Raw genomic sequence first — 20898 nt, forward strand, 5'->3', positions numbered from 1 at the left:
TCCATATTAATTGGTGGTCACTGTCCAATTGGCCAACTATATTGGGTATTCTAGGATTAATCGATGAAGTTTGCATACGTGATCACGTTCTGAGTGCAAGAAAAAATTTATATTTGATTGTGGTCAAAAACACCTATGACGCCAATTTAAGCTAATGAATGGAATTGATCATAGAATGATTACAGTGACAAAAGCAAGCAACGCACTTTGAATGCGTGTTCAGGACTTAAATACAATAAAACTGTTTTATCTACTAGTAGGTTGGAGAATATAGTAACAAATATAATACAGTGATGGTTCAATTTGTTTGTTTTGAGTTTAGCGTATCTTTCAGAAGCGAGATTATATGAGACATGGCTTTGAGCTGGAATTTGAACCGCATGAGATCACATTGAAAATCTAACCAGGATCTTTTTCATCAAAGGCGTATGCGCTAGTTATATAGCCAGTAAGGAGTTCCACACAGTTCATGGTTGGTTCCAATATGTAAGAGATTCTTCTCTTACCCTAATGTTTAAGGATTCTGAACCGTCATTTAGGATTTTAAAAAGTTGACTTAAGGAAGAAATCACTCGAATGTCGTATGATATGTTTACGTAATGTGTAGCAGGATCTGTTATATAATCGAACATGACGAGTTACAAATGTTGAGAAGAAGAACATGGAAGATTTGTCGTCGTACATTTTGCCTGTGCATCACTAATTTTTCAAAGAACTATCATGTGAAACTCCTGCAAGGGTATCTGCAGCTTCACAAGGGAAAGTAGATGAAAGTGAATGTATTTTTGTTTGAATTCGAATTTTTTAAATGACAATTTATGTTTGCAAATATTTGTTTAAATAGAGGTTTGAAATAATTAGATCTGTATTCAAGAAAAGTGTATTTTAATTGAGTTTAATGTCCCACGTTTTAGACCGAGGCTAAAGCAAACACAGGAACGGTGATGATGAGATGAATGATATTGGTGTGATGAAGAGAGCGGAATACACCGAGAAACCTCAAGCACGCGTTGTTTGTCTACTACAAAAGCCATTTGATGCGTGCTGGAATCGAACCAGAAACCCAACTCCCCTAGATTAGTGTTCTACCACTGAGGAGATCTGATAGAAATGCATTATTAGAAAACACTTACAGCATAAAGAAACCAAATTCCATAATTTTGTTTTACATTAAAAGTTTCAGATAAAATCATTTAAATTTATCCTTTCTTAGTATGTTGATAGACTGTACAAAGTAACTTCTCTAATTCTGATATTTTCAAACAGAGTTAACTTTTCGCTATAATTAATTATTCCCTACAAACTTTCTGATTTGAATCTCTTGTGCTATAAACATTCCATTTGGAGCAATATTTTAAACGGCATTGCATCTGTTGAGACAAAATATTTCAGTAGATAATAGTTTAAATTAATACTCTATATAAGAAAAAATATGCATATATAATAACACAATAATTTCTCGTCACATACTTGGGCACTCAGACTCTGGACGACACTCCTGCCCAATCCTCAGGTATCCTGGTTTGCAGAAGCATCCTCTCTTACACACATTAGGACATGTTTTCTCAAGACCTCTACTTGTACACGTCTCTTTACATCGGGAACTACACATAGTAAATTCTTCATTGGCTCCTATACATTCTGGAATATATGAAAATTACTTATTAGATCTACTATTACTTACGTATGTATATAGCATTCTAATATATTGAATCCACATCGATCCGTTGAATTTCATATATTATTATTGCGTGATTCTGTATTACTCGCATAAAACGTGTTGCTTGCCTTATATAAGATGTATCGGGAATTAGAGCTTATACTTGGCATAATGGAAACAACACATGTAAAAATCAATTTAATACATTATATCATAGGAAAGCGAGTTTTTTCTACCTTTTTTTAACTTGAAACGACTGTGTAACTTCTAAAATACAAGACAAAAAATTGTGAAATAGTGTATGAAGTGAACATCAATAGGAGGAAATCGTTCGACTTACTCGGTAGTATAAAAAAATGAACAGTGTTGCCAACCCAACGCAAAGTTATATTTTTCATAATTATGCCACTTTATTGCATATTTCAAATTTACATGTCAGACGAAAACTTAAAAAAAAATACATTTAGTATTCAGTGTTGCCAACTAAGGACGCTCGTGGGGACGCAGCACAAGTCCTAAACGACACAAGACCTAAAAATCATTTCGTGGTACAAGTCCTAAACGGCACTGGACCTAAAAAAATCCCTTGTGGCACCACCATTGTGTCCGTGCCAAGAATACTGTCAATCTGTTAGATAAAGTTTTAGATATACTGTTTAATATTACAGAAGCAGATTCTAGCTTAGTTCTTAAAAGTAATTTGTATAAATACATATTCTGTCGTTCTGAAATAATAAATAAATAAAGCCTATTGTTCTTTCTTGCTGTTTGCATGATAGCATTTGTATGGTGACAAAATATTAACAATCTATCAAATGTGATTCCCAGATCTCTCATAATGTCTGTTTTTTTCTATTCCCAGACCATTGACCTCGTATTAGTAACATAATGTTGTGTTTTAGTTATATACGTCATAAATTTTGCTTTCTTTGTGCTGATTTGAAGTAAATTATTTTTATACATGTATTTATCATATTCAACTCTTTCCGTAGCAAATAGTTGTCATACTCGGTTCAGATATGCTACATTTTGAAACCTTAGCCTTTATTGTAAAGTTAAAATCAAATTAGTGTTTTTCTGTTTTGTTATTGTAGCAACTTAACGGATTTAGAAGCGTGACCATAGATTTTCTGATGTAGGTTGTATTGACATTTTGACCAGTTGCCCGGTTGCACAGGATTATCGTAGAGAGTTGAGATTTGTTCTATCTTCTTATATTTAACAATAGCTTTCATACAATATGCTATTTGACCCCCGGTTTCATTTGCAAATTTTGAGTTGGACCCCGCCTGGGACCCTGCGAGTGCCCCGGGGACACAAATTTTTCATTCGAAAGATGCTGTGCTCCCCACACTAATTTGATATGTATTCGCTGAGTTTCCGTACTCGACCGTTTCCGAAAAATCTGACCCGGAATTTGACTTTGTAATGTATAGTATGGAGCTCAATTTCTAACTTTTCACGCTTATATCTCCGCAACGGTTGCGATCGAGGATGTATCCGTTTTCTTGTTATGTTCTTTTGGCACAACGTATCCAACGGCCATAGTCTCGACTCGAAGTCAGAGTTACACTTGGATAGGTTCCCTCGTAAGTAAATTGACAAGAGCAACGGAAGTAGAAAAAAATGAAATATTTGAGTTTTACGTCTCACAATTATGCCGGTGAGACTAAGGGAGACGGTGATGATGAGTAATGAATGAAATGGTGGAATGAAAAAAGTGGGAGGAAACGGGAGAAACCCGAGGAAACCCACGCATACGGTGTTTGTCCACCACAAAGTTCACTTGGTGGAGGTTGGGATAGAACCCGGGACCCCGGGACCCATGTACCAGAGGTGAGTGGTCTACCACTGACCCACCGTGGCCCCCGCAACGGAAGGAGGTACTAGCAACGTGTAAGGAGTGTAAGATTTGATTTGACTTCCTGCTCATGAACATCTTAAAACTCTGCCTGGAAAATTGTGTGATCAGATTAAAGGATAATATTAATCATAGTAATGAATAATGAGGCTTGTTTTGCAAAAGTTACATTGAAACCGGGGATTAATGAAAACTCATATTTTTAATTCCACACATGCTATTAAATGTATGTTATTACTCTTAGAAAAACAGTAAATACTATGAGCAATGCTACGACATTAAAAAAAAAATACTTTTGCAGCTTCCCGAAACATGTTCGTTGCCATTAGGTACAGTTTTCACTTTCTTGGAATACATCTAAACTCAACAGTACTTAGAATCACTCCACACTCAGTAGCCATGTCTAGGATTGTACACCACAATAGATTTTATTGCCCCTTAATTGCTTTTATGACAGTGTACATTTGATGTCAATATGGCCGTGTCGGCCTTGGGGAGACCGGCCCCGGGCTTGGGGGAAGTTTCTGGGGGAAGTGGTTTTATTACTTGTGCAATAGAGGTTGTTTGGAAAAGTGGAATGACCTCCTTTCTTGTTGAAACACGCTCCTATACGATTCTTGAATCGAAATTATAATCAAATTAGAATTAAAACTATGATTTAGATAATTAGAGCATTGGTATACGTCATTGAACGCAATCCCTAGCTTTAAACATGATCCAACACGATTTTTGATTAAGGATACGGCTTTGAATGCTGTTCTTAGCTTTAAACATGATTTAATACGTTTATTGAATCGAAATTATAATCAAATTAGAATTAAAACTACGATTTAGATAATTAGAGCAATGGTATACGTCATTGAACGCGATCCAACACGATTTTGATTGAGGATACAACTTTGAACGGTGTTCCTAGCTTTAAACATGATTTAATACGTTTCTTGAATTGAAATTATAATTAAATTAGAATTAAAACTATGATTTAGATAATTAGAACTTCAGTATATGGCTTAAAACGCGGTCCCTAGTTCCCACAAGGTTTTTCCCCATTAATTTAATTATGATCTGACTTGTAAAGCTCGTAACTAATTGAACACTCTTATTTGAACTAGAAAATTATGAATAATGAATATGATTACACCCTTTAAGCTCCAATGTTTAGCAACGATTTTTAATGGTGCTTTGTTTTACGGAGTAAAGTATTAAGATGGTGGGGGAAAAGGAAGGAAAGGAAGAAATATTTATTTATTTTCATTTATTTTTCTTGTTGCGAACTGCACTTCTTTCGTTTAGCTTGCGTGGTTCTTAAATGACAGACTTAACTCTGCTATTTTTCAGCGTTGTTCAGTACGAAATTTGCAGACTGATGTGTTCTTTCTTCAACTGCCATTGCAATACTGAGGGTGAAGAATGAAGTTCAGTTTCTCACACCCTATGCAAACAACCTTGCGATATGATTGGCCAGGAAAAACCAGTTTGCTCCGCCTGCAATGTTTAACCATGGGGGCCAATCATTCCCTCTAGTTTGAGTGAACGGGAGAACCCACCCGTCCCCGCCTCTCTTTCCATCATCAATGTCTTGTGTGAACAAGTTTCTACCCTCTCTTCCCACCCGCAACAAGTGACATACATTTTTCTCCCCACCCTTCACTGCCTCTCTTTGGCCGCATCTTGTGTGAACAGGATTTTACCCCGCGACAACTGACATAGATTTTTTTGTATAAACCACTTCTGGTGGATGGTTCTGGAAACAACAACCTTTTCCCCGCCCACTACCCTGTTCGGACAAACAAACAAGGTATTGCCAGGCTGTCCTTGTACTCAATGCCAATAACCTGATGAATAAATGGCTGTCCTTCATTTGAGTTTGCAAAACAACACACACACAAAAAAGAACCTGTAGAATGGTTTCTGTGTTTTGCCACATACAATAATTATGCTGTTCTTTTCGGCAAAATACAAGTTATTGAAACAGATAGCTATATAGCTTACTGAATAAAGCCGGAATTTTAAAATCTAGGAACCCAGCTAACGAATTTTATTGCTTGGTAAACAACTATTACCCTGAAAAATACGACAATTTGGCGTCTTTGATGTACGAATTCAGACATGCTGGCGATGTTTTTCAAACTTTAGGCATTGTGTGAAAATTCCATGGTATTACCTCTATAGAAAAGAAATATTTGCTTCGATTCGGCAAGAGACCGACAAAGGAATTCTTTTCTGCTTCTTTGCAGACTGAGGCAATGCTGTATTACAAGGCAAATTCATTTACTTTATTTTTTTCTCTCCCCCTATTCCATTCCCCTTATGTTAATGAATAAATAAAAAATATATTATATAAATGGAGTACACATTTCCTGTATTAACAATTTTGCTCGTGAAGTCTTCTGCCTTGCTTCTGCATTGCTTCTTTAAAGTGTTTTTTCTGGATTTTTTTCTGTGTTTTGTTCAAAGAAGATATTATATTCAAGTAAGTTTTATATCATTATAATTGATTAGATATATTTGCATAAGTATCGAATGGTGGGACTCCCCTAGAAAATTAACACATATTGTTTTTTCTTATGAAAATAATTAACACAGTGTAGAAACGAACTAAGAGTTTGCCAATATGTTTTAACTTGTGGGGAGCATATCGAGCCAAAACCGGGGGAACCATACATGGGGGCATAGCCCCCCAAACAGGGGAATCGCGGCTGCCTTATAACGCCTTCCGTGTTTACCGAAAATCGGGAGGGGGAGCCGTGCATGGGGGAATAGTGCCCCGAACTTGAGGGAACCGCGTGTGACTTATAACGCCTTCTGTGTTTGCCAAAACAGGGGGATTCATACATGCGGGGCATAACACCCAACAGGGAAAAGCTAGCTTCCTGAACGGTCACCACGAAGGAACGAAATATTTGTTTTTTTTTTTTAAATTGTTTGAATACTATGTTTGAGTTTTGATTCCGTTTTGGTTGCGTTTTTGGACAAGTTAACCACAGGAAAGAGTGAAGAATGGAATTAGCATTATTATCATAGTTAAGAATATGTGGGGACACGAGAAATATCTTGGCAGTGTTAATCTTTTTTAGAGAAAAATGCCTGGTGACATCCCTTAAGAATCGCCAATGACAGATGGACTTATAGTTTTAGAAATGCGTGGTGACGTTCCTTAAGAACCGTCAATGAGATACTTTATAGTTTTAGAAATGCATGGTGACGTTCCTTAAGAACCGTCAATGAGATACTTTACATAATAGTTGGTTTTTTTTAGAAATGCATGGTGGCATCCCTTAAGAATCGCCATTGACGGACGGACTTATAGTTTTAGAAATGCGTGGTGACATCCCTTAAGAACCGCCAATGACGGTTGGACTTATAGTTTTAGAAATGGGTGGTGACGTCCCTTAAGAACCGCCAATGACGGTTGGACTTATAGTTTTAGAAATGGGTGGTGACATGCCTTAAGATCCGTCAATGAGATACTTTATAGTTTTAGAAACGTTTGGCAATGTGCCTTAAGACACACCACTGACGGACTTTACGGCAAAAATCAAGTGTGCAATTTCTTTGATTTTTTATAACTGAAATTGTGATTAAACAGAATTGCGTACTGTCCAGTATGTTGATGGTAGATTTTATATAAATACATTGTGTCTGAATGATTTGTCATGAATCTGTATTCATATTGGATTGTCTTTTCGGAAAATAAGCAATTTACACATAAAGAACACTTTTAGAACACATACATATTCAATATTTACTACAGATAATGTTCAAAATATATTGTTTAGTGTAAAATAATTAAGTTCAACAGAAAAGATAGACATTTGTCTTGCTTGTATCCCTAATATTTAGAAAATCAGTCAGTATTAAGTGTTTTTTTTATATATAAAGAGTTCTTAGTTGTAGTGGATGCAATTTTCCAAGATACATGTGAATATTGCAATTTTACGTAAATGTGTAGACTTTTCTTTCCCACAGTTAGACTCGAAAGAAAAGAACTACGTTCATTGATTCATTTTGGATCATAGCAACGGCCTTTTCCCTTTGAATTCGTGTTAGAATAGCTTGACTATCACGAAACGTAGTGAATACTCAAACGGTTCTTTTTCCAAGACATGACGAATAAACGAATATAATTGAGTGAGAAGTGTTGGGAATATATTTGAAAAATGAACTTGCGTATTTAAACATGTGATGCAGTATTCAAAATCTTAATCATATGGTAGTCACATGGTTTTTGTACATACTAAGTCTATATTAAGCAAGGTAATGAGTGAGAAAAAATAAATATTGGCTTTGTAAAAATGAAATGAAATACGAAATATTTTGTTAGGGATGCAGAAAGAGAATCCAATGCAGTGTGAACGCGCTCTTTTGCGTGGAGGAAAAGGGGGGCTATACCCGGAGTGAATTTCCCCTCATAACTTTTCCAAATAGTGAACGCGCTCTGTTGCGTGGAGAAGAGGGGACACTATGCCCGGACTGAATTCCCCCCATAACTTTTAATTACTGAATGCACTCTTTTTGCGTAGAGAAAAGGGACTATACCGGTCTTTAAGAGTAATGCCTCCCATTACTGAACGTTACTTGTTTTATATATGGATTTGGAGTGAGAGATCTCGGTTTTACCCGTCTTTTTAGCACTAGGATTTCAATGTAAATGTATGCAGCAGTACTAGTAGAGGGGGTTATCCCCCTGAAAGACTGGGGTTCATATCCCAGAAATGATGTGGTACCGCACCACTTAAGTAAATATTTGCTCTGTCACTGAAAGACATGGGTTTATATTCCTTATTTAACCCAATAGTTTTACTTATACTTGCTTGATCTTCAATACTTTGATAGAATATTAAGACCAACAGAATATACAAGCATGTGCTATGGTTTATTACACATTGAAAACATATATACTATACTCACCTGAGAAAATATATGGAGCTTTGTCGCACACGCGTTAGCACTGCGGGACTTTCAACGCACAACTAATCTTTAATTATGACTTTTACCGATAGGTGTCACTACTAGTTCTATTAAAATAGTATTAAATTACTATTGCTAATGTACTGGTTCTGATTTTTTTTCTTGGAAACATATTGGTAGTATTAGTATATAAAAAAGGATAGGGAATCCGCAGACATAGTGTTTGTTCAGTTGGCATGAGCTAGGATTGAACTACAGACCCCCTAAACATATGAAGTGAACACCTTACCACTTTTTAAATAAATAAATAAATAAATTTGTATGAATTCCGTTTTATAACATGTTGTTGGAGTGGAGTTATATAAGTTTTTTATCGGGATTGAGATATAGGATTTTACAAGTGCAAGAGTTTTTGCGGGTGAATTAGATTTATCTTTTATACGATGATGAAAGATTGATTTGATTTTATATTTCCGATCTTTAAACATTTTATCCTGTGAGATCAGACAATTTTCAGCAAGCATACTATTCGGGAAAAGAGGGAAATTAGGTATCACGCAAGACATTTGTTTGGTGTAAATGAGAAAATCATTATTATTATTATTATTTTTGACTGAATGCCCCGCCGGTAATTGGACCAGAACCGTTTGCTTTGAATGCGTTTTCGGGTACGTCCGCGTCGCGACACCTTTATACCGGGAATCGGGCCCGGGGCCGCTCACAATGAACGCAAAAGCGAAAGCAAGTACGCTACGCGGAACCACCCGCATTAAAGCCAAAACGTGTTAGCGACTACGCTGTGAGGGGAACACTAGTTCCCCTACCGGGAATTGAACCCGGTGGTGCTCGCACTGAATGCAAGAACGTTACCGATTATATTGTGAGGGAACACTAGATTTGATCTTAAGTTATTGGTACGTTCAGCTTTGGGTTTTACACAGCACAGATAGTTTGCTTGTACAGATTTATTGAGAATTCGAAAATGTATAAAGTACTTTGCCAGAATTCTACATAGCTTTTGCAAACTATAGGCTAAAAGAAACTGATTTTGTACGTGGATAGAATAACAGAATTTTTATTTCTATTAAGTATAATTTGCACTATTTTGGTAAAATTATGTTGTACTAATAACATTTTTTTTTATTATTTTCCAGAAGAAATGGAGTCCCAACACCAACCATCAACATCATCATCCGCTTCTTCCTCCTCCCTTAACCATATCGAGTGGTTTGAAAAAATACATAATTTATTAGATGTAGCAGAGGGAAAGAAAAGGAGAAGAGATGAGGGGACATCACAAAGGACGAAAAAGACGCGCTACTCACCAGTGGTAGAAGTGGTTCAAAAAAGAAAAGAAACTACACCAGTGGAAGAAGTAACAGTGCCACTAACTCAAGAAAGAAAAGAACTTCGACCAGTGGAAGAAGTAGCAGTGGAAATAGTGGGGGAGCGGGGTAATAGCGGGGCAGCGAATGAAGCTGATATATATTTGAACGATGGGGAAGATTGGGTTATAGTGAAGGCAGGGGAAAAGTGGGATCGATTAGAGAAGGCAAGAAAATTGAAAGAAAAATTTTTGAAATAAATAAGTTGTATATATATTTGTAAATAAATTGTGTGTTTTTGTTGAATGGGTGCTGGGAAATTTGTGTTTTCTTTCCTCTGAATTTTTAAAACCTTTCCAACTTTTTAACAGTACTGAGGTATTTTGATAATAGTCTCAATAACTATTGTGCAAACATATAAGGTTTCTTCTTCCTTTATATATACTTGAAATTAATGCAGGTTCTATTTTGATGAATGGTTGAATTTTGAGTTTATTTTTGAGCAAGAAGTCTCTATTTTTTCTAAATTCTTAAAACATTCCTTGTAAGAATTAATCTGTTGTCACATGACCTATCTTCGGGAATCGAATCCTCGACGAGTGATATTAGAAAATGTTTTCGTACAAATAAAAGTATTAAATGTCCAACACTGATGTACTATTCAGTTAGCCAAGACGATCATACTAACCACTTGGCCATGAAACAATTTTAGTTGGTACAGTAGAAAACAAACTGTACACGAAACTATACTGTACAAACCTTGAAGATTTCAAAACAATTGAAAAGAGAGAAAGAAAATTGCTTATTTGATTTTTCACCAGTAATATTTCTCTTTGACTTGTGGTAAACTAATCAAAGTTTAAACTTGGATAGGCTAAAGGAGACAGTAATTATGAGAAATGAATGAATGATTTAATGTTGTTTCCTCTTGAAAAACTCCAAGAGAGTTCACTACATGTCTAACTGCTGGTACTACCACTGAGCCACTGCTGTCTTATATTGAAATTTGAAATCAGATTCTTTACTAATTAAATAAATAATTAGTGGTCTCTCTTCGCTATGTATTGAAATGATTTCCCCTTGACTGTGTATTAAAATGAAATGTGATACCTCACAATTATTTTGTTTAGGATAAAGCAATTGGTAAAATGAAGAAACTCTGAGGGGAACGCTTGGAAAAGTTACAGACACAATATGTTTAGCCATAATTTTAGTTGGTCAACCCGGAATCTCAACCATCTAAGGTGAAGTTTGGTTCCACAATTAGTTTGAAAATATGTATTCGTGAGGATAGAACAGTAAGCAAGTGTATGTCAAGTCTCATTTTAACATTTAATTGGTGTAAACCTCCCTTGGTTTTGAATTTGTGAGCGTAATGTGAAAACAATCTTATTTTATTTGACATCACATTTGCGTGGTAGGATTAAGGAAAACTTTACGTAAGATAGTTATGATACGTATGAATTTGTTTGGAGTTCACCATCATCAAAGCTATTTTCTTTGTAATCCTTAGACAGTAAACTGATAGACTTTGAAGTTCTTTTAAACATTCTACTTGGGAATCAATCCTCTTATTACTTATTCTTTTGAGTATTTCTTTTATTGGATTATCGGCTTTGCGGTATGTATTTTGACTTACCAATTACAATTTTTTTTTAACGAATCGCTTGTTCAAGCTATGAACAAATTTATTTGTGAGCCAATAAAAATCCTTCGAAACACTAAAGTCTATGAACATATTAAGAGCTACTTGTGAAATAAATGGAAAATGATATTAGAAAACTATAAGTACGAATAAAGTTTAGATGTCAAAGACATGTACGCTATCCGCTTAACCATACAAACTTTTGTTTCATCTCGTTTCATCTCATAGGCAAGATAGAACAAAGAGAAAAACTATTCTTATTACTTTTAGTAGTGAGGTTATATGAGACATGAAATCGATACATTGATCATTTAGTGTAATCTCCTTTCCTTATGCTCTGTAAGCTAAGAGAAATGAATAATGTTGACAATCAAAACAAAACAAAATGTACATTTAGAGGAAGAGAGAGATGTACAGAGAGAGAGATGAATAGAGAAAGGTATATATATGGAGGGAAAGAGAGAGAGAAGTTCAGAGATAGGTCCACAGAGGAAGAGAGGGAGAGAGAGGTCCAGAGATGGAGAGAGGGAGAGAGGGAGAGAGAGAAGTTCAGAGAGAGAAGTACAGAGGGAGAGAGAGATGAAGAGAAAGATAGGGAGAGAGAATTTCAGAGAGAGGTCCAGAGAGGGAGAGAGAGGTCCAGAGATGGTGGGAGAGAGAGGTACAGATAGGAAGATAGGGAGAGAGAGAAGTTCAGAGATGGAGAGAAAGGTACAGATAGGAAGATAGGGAGAGAGAGAATTTCAGAGAGAGGTCCAGAGAGGGAGAGAGAGGTCCAGAGAGGTATGGAGAGATGGATGGAGAAAGAGGTACAGAGAGGTAGAGAAATAGAGAGAGGTCCAGAGAGGGAGAGAGAGGAAGAGATAGAGGATGTACACTACAAGAAGTTTGTATTCAATAATCTTCATGGTTTTGCGGAATATGTTCCTATCTTTCTTTACAACGATTTGATAGTTCACATCATTTTATTTCTTCAGACTCAACTGAATTCCTTATAAGCAATACGAAGCTAGAACTAACCTAATGATGGATTTGTCAACAATTTCATAGTTCTCACTGTAATTTTTCGTATTATTTTAGAGTGCATATGCGTAGCAGACTCCTTGTTAAAATTGTTTGAACACTAAATAATGATAAGTAAGCACTTCAAAATTAGACCTGATATATAGCTGAAGCTATTAAATACCAACAACGTGAATGGGGTCAAGTCAGAAAGTATACTTGAACTGAAATCTTTATTTCTAGTGGGTATGAAGAACACCTCTTAAGACATGTGGGTGAATAAATGAAGGAAAACATGGGTGTTGGGAATCGAATCACAAACTACCACATCAGAGATGTGTACCCTATTACATATAAAGCTATTTGATTGTAAAACAGATAAATAGGCGATATACCACACTTTATCCGTAAAATAAATTCCAAATTCATGAAAACGTAAGAAGGAAAGGGGGCAGAGGCTGATGTTGGAAACTTTTATAATTTGCTCAGTTTACTATAAATATTATTAGGAATTAGATTTTTTTCTTTCTTTCTTTCTTTGTTTGAGCTTATCAGTATTTAAGGACATGTTAGCTATGAAGGTCTCAGTATCTATTTATCTATAAAAAGTGTACTGCACTGTAATCAATATCAGCATTCGGAGATTTATCAACTGAATATGAGAATTTGTATAAGTTTGTAGCAAAATAGCTGATTTGGACAGCGAGTACATCTGCAACATATATTCGCAACCTACACTAAACAATGCTGACAAACATTCTCGTTCTCCTTAAACAATGAAATCTTTGAGTATTACGTACCACATTTATGTCGGTTAGGCTAAAGGAAATGACGAAATGAATAAAACTATGAGGGAAAACGGGGAAAATTCCCAAGAAAAGTTACGAACACAATATTGTCCGGCACAAAGTTCACTTCTCAGATCCTTAAACAATTTATTAGTCCCATTTGATCTTTCCTATGACCAGTATTATTTTAGATAATGTTTGTTGTACTTATCTGTCCACATACTTTTCTGCATTAGTAGAGCAACTACCCCATCCCGGTGTCAACTCTGTTGAATTTTACGCGGGAACCAAATCAAAAAGCAATACCAAAAGCAAATAGAAAAGGGAGTAAACCGCTAAGGCTTCAATGGGTAATAGGATAGGACGACTGTGGACAAAGTAGGAAACTCAGCATGAGAGAGAGAGACTGGTCAAAACTAAGAAAATGATAATTAGATACAGCTTAAGATAATCATTATTGGAAAATAACAAGAGCAAAGGACTACTTAAGAATCGGAAAATCTAGTAAACATTGTTAAAATCTTCCCTTTAACTTTTAAAGGGATTATTTATGGATCAAATCAAACTGTCACATTGCGTTGGAATCCAATACTCTAATTAAAACAAATACATGCGAAGGATCTATTGGTGTTCAGGTATCGTGATTTCTAATTATTAATTTAAATGTTAGTATATAGAAATTCAAGCAAGCGCGGGTAAACGGGATGGGTGACTTTGTCAGTTATAAGAAAACTGTTGCAAAGATGTGATATTCAAGCAAGCGCGGGTAAATGGCATGGGTGACTTTATCTGTTTTAAAAACTGTTGCAAAGATGAAATATTCAAGTTAATTTGAATATAAGAATCACTTCATAATCATAAAAGAATAGCAACTAAAACTAATGGGGTGGAAACTATGAGTTTCAGGTCTACTTTAAACTTGTTCAAACCTGTTTTCATTGGTTAATCCAGATAATACAATACATCCTAGGGCGAAACGTATAAATACCAGGGTTAACAAAGGTACATATAATAATCTTGTGCCGTTGTAGTCGATGAAAAAGATTTCTTCTCCGTATGGTGGGCAGTGAAAATATTTGTGCCTAGTGTTTTAGAAAAATACATAAAAACAATATTTTCAAACTGTTGAAAATTTAAACTGAAAATGTCTAATGCTGAAAACGTATGGTTTTGTTTCTGCGATAACATTCGCATAACCACGCAGTGCTTAATAAATGCGTTTCAAGTGTGGGAACCTAAAAGAAGAGGTATGCTTCTTTGCAGTGGATGTGCACGCGGATTAAAAGACGCAATAAACCATGACTGTATTCTGTTAGATAAAAATATATTGAAAACAAAAGTACTAAGTATTGTTATGGATATTGATACACAGGATGAAATTTGGCATGAGTTTCAAAAGATGCACGGCAATACTTTTAATAAATTAGAACAGTTTTTTCATATATATGATGATGCCATTCATAATGATACATTTCTTAATCAACTGATAGAAATATTCTTGCAGAAAGATTTTAAGAAATTCTTAATTTGGAATAAAAACCATAGTGATAGTGATAGTGTTTGTGATTGAAAAAATATGAAGAAATAATAGACGTATGGATGAAAATGTTACTCCTCTGTAGACGTATTACACATACAAAGTGTAAAAAAAGGATTTGGTATGACTTGATTTCTTCTGTGAGCGTAAAACTGATAACAAATGAATCTAACTGGTGTAATTCTCTAAGAAAGTTGACAATGGTTACTGCATAGTTCGGTATAGTGGAATAATTTTAAACATATGTTTGATAATGATGAAAAGAATGTGGTAAATGCTGCAAAGAACTGATTAACACCAATACAAGTGAAAACTATGTACAAGTCAATTTAAAATAATGAAAGATACGCTTCTGCTAGAATTATTTGGGAAATAAGTAATAGTAAGATATTCACTATAATACATGTAAGATCCTACAAACAATAACCACAAAAACATTGGGTTACAAACGTTTATGTATGTTAGTTATCAATTGGTTCTCATACAAGGTGTAAATTTTGTTTGCCATCTTTAATTCACGGATATATTATACTCTTAACTCATTTGTTCTTCTCATAAATAATTATCTGGTGTTCAGAGGTTAGTTTGTTTTCGAACTTCTTCGCATCTGCAATAGTACAACCATGTTAATGGTCAACACTAACATTGGGATCAATGCACAAATCCTTAGTCTGTTTTAATACTAGCTCAGGATAATTCTTTAGTTTGTACATGTAGTTACGACATTGATCAGTCTTACCCATTCCGAGGATGACAATATACATTGTTTCTCCAATGGGATGGAACACTTTTCCAAAGCGTTGCATAATCTTCTTATTTGGCTGAACCATGGGTTCGACCCTTTCCCATGCATGGATCTCCCTTCTTTCCAAATGTTCATTAGTATTTAAACATTTTCAACTATATGGAACGATATATCGGGATTCAATTCCTTTTTAGGATGTCATGTCATGTACATCGTTTGTTTAATTTTGACGCGAACTTTCAATAGTAATACCGATAAAAATATCATCATCATTGACGTCATTTAGTGTATGTTCTTGTACAAATTCGAATAATGAACGAACATATGTTTGCGGTTCTTCGATACCACTAGTGTGCATACATTCAATGGTAACTTCCTTTCCACGCAGACCAAAATAAGGATATTGCATAGTTTTACTATTAACAATGCGAAAGTATTCCCGACTGCCTGTACCATACAATGTAGAACATATACTATGTTCTGGTGCAAAACTCGTGCTAACCTCCCGAAAAAACACCCATTAACTCGTCGGAATCATCGGTAGTTAAGACCGTAGTCTTCCCTACAGACACAAATTCACTAATTTTTTCACACGTAGCTTTCAGCATATTGTCTTGACGAAAGAAGCCTACACAGTACAGATCAATAATATCTTTTGCGGACTTGCAACTTTTCAACATAATAGTCGGTACACAGCCAAAATGCAGGAATGCTGCCTGCAGTAAGTTTACATATGTTTACCCTCAGACCCGTAGCATAGCGTTGCGTTAACACCAAGTAAAACAAAATCTTTTGTTTTGCAATAAGTGTGATCGTTATGTCCATTTTCCGTGCAATGAAGTGTAGATTGTTTCATGCATGGGTTCATCCTAATGTTATCTTCCATTAATTCTATTCCTTCATATACATGATACTCTTTCATGTATTTTTCTTTGTCTCCTTTGATTTGACATGAGGTAAAAATCTTAAAGCTTCCTGATATATTTAAATGACTAAGATCAGAACCAACAGTTCAAATTCCCATACTTCAATCATTTGCAGAATTTTATATCCAGTCTTTAACGCTTTATGAAGTACTAGGGGTACAATATGTATCTGTTAAGACATGTTGAGTGTCACAATGTATGCATTCAATGATACCTTCTTCCTTACATGTGCAACATAAGCCAAACATAAGTCAGCCGTTACACGTATATGTCTACTGTTACATGCATAATTCTTTACTTTGTGTATATGTTCTGTATCATGAAACATTACAAGTGGATATAGTACTGTAACATCCAAATACTGAATTGTCATCCATTAAATCTGTGTGAATAAAATCATGCTTTCTCACACTATATTTTCATAAGATCATGTATATAATTAATGTTATTCTTAAGTTAATATTCAATCAAAATAAAAGTGGAGTTAGTCTGACGTATCAAATTAAATATTTTTTTTATATTTAAAATACACAGAATCTAATTCAATACGTAAACAAATATTGTAATGGGAAAAAAACTTTTAAAATATTCATACTATTTTTCTGCGCATTTGTTTCGCGCATCCCCTACCTTTGCACTATAAATCCTGCGCATGCGTGTACTTGTACTAACACAAATAAAGTGGATGATACGTTGTTAAGATGTACAGTCAAAAGGTAGATGTTTCAGCAGTTGCAAAGCGAGAAATAAATAAAGACCTGCATAATGTTAAACAATTAAGAACATATTCTTCTTTTCATAATAAGAAAAGGAAAGGTGAAATTGAAACCAATCTTTCCTTATCGCAAAGTAAACATGTAAAGTACATTTCACCACGTGAAAAACGTTTTGAACTTGAAAAACAAAAGAAAATTATTGTTGTACATCCAAATGATCCTGACATTCCTGAAGAAGACGCTGAAAAATATAGGATTATTTATCCAACACAAGAAATTAGCATAGACGATACTGTGTATAGACGAAATTTCAGATACCCGAATGAAATACCCTTTGAAGAGGAAGTAGTAGTGCTAGATCAAAATACAATTTCTAATGACATTCTGATATTCAATGATGTGAAGTGTGGTTGTACTCCTAATGAAGTAAATAAAGTTTGTGTAAAACAGTTACTAGAAAAATATAACCTTTCTGAACCATTACTTTGTGAAAGTTGTGCAATTCATAGTGAGAAAGAAACTGCACATAAATGTGTAAGTGAAAGTGATGAAGAATTAAATACTACTGTGTGGAATTTCCTAATTAAGAAATCAACACGCGAGGAAATATTAAAACAATATCTAAAGATTCATGTGAAATATATAGACGTAAACATTATTCCGCATCTTATAAACAAATTTAACTATACATATCAGGAGATTACATTCAATGATTATCACATTTCTGATTTAAGAGAAACATATCTTGAACACGATAAAAATGTGTATCAACAATCCATACTGTGAATACCAGTGTCGTTTTCTAAATACATACAATTATTGCGAATATCGGTGTTCTTCTTTTTCTATAGATGAACAATGTATGTTATTATGTATTGACCGTTGGAAACCACAGCGAGAACTTTTGTGTTACGGGTGTTTTCAAAATCGCGATAATTTAAATGAACATGAATGTATTACTTTAGACTATGATATGTTATGCTATAATGCATGGCGTAGAATGGTAAGCACACAAAGTTTTGATGACTTATATAAAGATTTTGCAACAGTGCATTGTGATACTGAAATTGATGATTGGACATTTACATATACATTATATAACATTTTGTTAAACAAAGATAACATTCAGTTAATTACAGAGTTATTCTTACAAAAAGATTTACATTATAATATGCACAAAAAATAGTAATAATGGAAAATAAAAACTCTTCTGCTAATCAATTACAAAATAATAATAATAATAACAATGTGTATAAATTAACAAAAAGAATTGATAAAAGACTTTCAGCAAAAAATTGGCCAATATGTAATTGTACATATACTAATATAAATATAGATTGTATTAAACAATATATCAAGGAATGTTAAAATCACAATTGTATCTGTATGTAAACTATAAATATATATCTTATTGTAATTTGTAAATAAAATTTTATCACTGTATATTACTTGTTTTCATTTTTATTATTTCCTTAGATGTATGATTTTAAAACTTTCTTTTGTGTAAATACGTTTTACATTATCGTACTTAAAATATTCTGTGAAAAATTATTTCATGCAACTAAAAACTTTAACATGTGCATATAACAAAAATCCGTATGTTATGATCCGCGTGTCTAAAATTTGTTTGTACACTTTTATATTGCATGCATGTGAAAAACTTCACATTTTTTAGTTCGCAGTTCGGCATTTTGTTTTTTAAATTTGTATTTTCATTTTGACAACTTAAATTTTTAATTTTGAAAATTACATTTTCATTTTGACAACTTGCATTTTTAATTTTGAAAATTACATTTTCATTTTGACAAGTTGCATTTTTAGTTTTGAAATTACATTTTCATTTTTCACAAGTTGCATTTTAGTTTTGACATCTTGCATTTTCATTTTTTCACAAGTTGCATTTTCATGTTTCACAAGTTGCATTTTAGTTTTGACAACTTTTAATTTTTAATTTTGAAAATTACATTTTCATTTTTTCACAAGTTGCATTTTAGTTTTGACAACTCGCATTTTAATTTTGAAAATTATATTTTCATTTTGACAACTTGGATTTTAGTTTTGACAACTTGCATTTTCATTTTGACAAGTCGCATTTTTAATTTTGACAAGTAGCATTTTTTTTAATTTTGAAAATTACATTTTCATTTTGACAAATTGCATTTTTAGTTTTGAAATTACATTTTAATTTTCACAAGTTGCATTTTAGTTTTGACAACTTGCATTTTCATTTTGACAAGTTGCATTTTCATTTTGACAAGTTGCATTTTTAGTTTTGACAACTTGCATTTTCATTTTTCACAAGTTGCATTTTAGTTTTGACAACTTGCATTTTCATTTTGACAAGTTGCATTTTTAATTTGACAAGTTGCATTTTTAGTTTTGACAACTTGCATTTTCATTTTTCACAAGTTGCATTTTAGTTTTGACAACTTGCATTTTCATTTTCGTAAGTTGTATTTTTAATTTTAATTTTGTTTTGAAAACACTTTTCGACATTTATATCACATGTATGTGAAAAACTTTCTGCATGTTATGATTCGCGTTTTGTAAAAAACATTTTCTGCATGTTATGATTCGCGTTTTGTAAAACAATTTCTGCATGTTATGATTCGCGTTTGTAAAAACACTTTCTGCATGTTGTGATTCACTTTGTAAAAAACATTTTCTGCATGTTATGATTCGCATTTGTAAAAAACATTTTCTGCATGTTATGATGTTTGTATGTAAAACATTTTCTGCATGTTATGATTCGCATTTGTAAAACAGTTTCTGCATGTCATGATTCGCATTTGTAAAAAAAACATTTTCTGCATATTATGATTCGCATTTGTAAAACACTTTCTCCATGTTATGAATCGCGTTTGTAAAATTAGTTTCTGCATTTTTATATTACATGTATGTATGTAAAAAGTTGTTGCATTTTGTAAGGTAAGTATATAAATCATACTATAATATTACTTCATAGTATGCATATTTAAATTCATTATTAGATCAGTTTCTGTTTTTATATATATTCTTTTTTCCCATTGCAAAGTTGGTGTTAATTTTTTGTTGTTGCTGTTGTATTATTTAATATCTCGTAATTATTTAATCGAACACATTGTGTGAACGTATTAAGAATGCGATGAACAATCTTCTTATTTCGTTTTACTTACCGTAATACTCTTACATCGACATAGTTATGTAGTGTTAAATAATTACTATGTAAAATACTAAGGACACTTAAGTGTGAACTTAAAAAAATGCTTTCTCATTGCAAAGTCAGTGTTAATTTTTTTTATTGTAAATATATTAAAAAGTTTCTGTGGAACTCTGAACAATCTATGATTGTGAATATAATAAAAATTCTTGCAGAAACTCTGCTTACTTTTCTTAACACAATACTCACAGAGTGTAATTCATCAAATATTTGTTGCACAAATTCGTTCTTATTTATTTATGTGGATCTTTCGTTACATAAATTCTTCTTATTCAAGGTATGTTTTGTTTGTTACACAAACTTTGAGGATCTATGTTTCAAAATCGCAAACTTGTAAAATACTCATCAAACTTTTAAATACTTCAAAGTATTAGTAAAATGAAGAAAAATATAAAACACTCATCAAATACCAATTTTAAACGATAGAGACAATAAATGAGTTTCACCTTGTAAAATGTCAATGATAGCTTTTATTTAGGAAAGTTTCTTTTATTTAGGAAAGTTTCTTTTATTAAATAAAAATCAAGAAATGAAATTCGTATATATTTATTTGGAGATAAAGATATATACAAGCAAACAAGTA

The 20898-nt window shown here is 33.5% G+C and overlaps 1 protein-coding gene across 1 annotated transcript in view; it reads right to left on the reverse strand.

Annotated features, from left to right (window-relative positions):
- Positions 1 to 20898, reverse strand: part of LOC145694183 (zonadhesin-like) — a 115518-nt gene that overhangs the window by 35851 nt on the left and 58769 nt on the right. Inside the window, exon 4 of the mRNA XM_081770297.1 lies at positions 1471 to 1641. Coding sequence (XP_081626423.1) covers positions 1471 to 1641 — 171 coding nt within the window. The remainder of the gene's footprint in view (positions 1 to 1470; positions 1642 to 20898) is intronic.

This window comes from Thermobia domestica, chromosome 9 (genome assembly GCF_964235325.1).
Source record: "Thermobia domestica chromosome 9, izTheDome1.hap1.1, whole genome shotgun sequence".
Lineage (NCBI taxonomy): Eukaryota > Metazoa > Arthropoda > Insecta > Zygentoma > Lepismatidae > Thermobia > Thermobia domestica.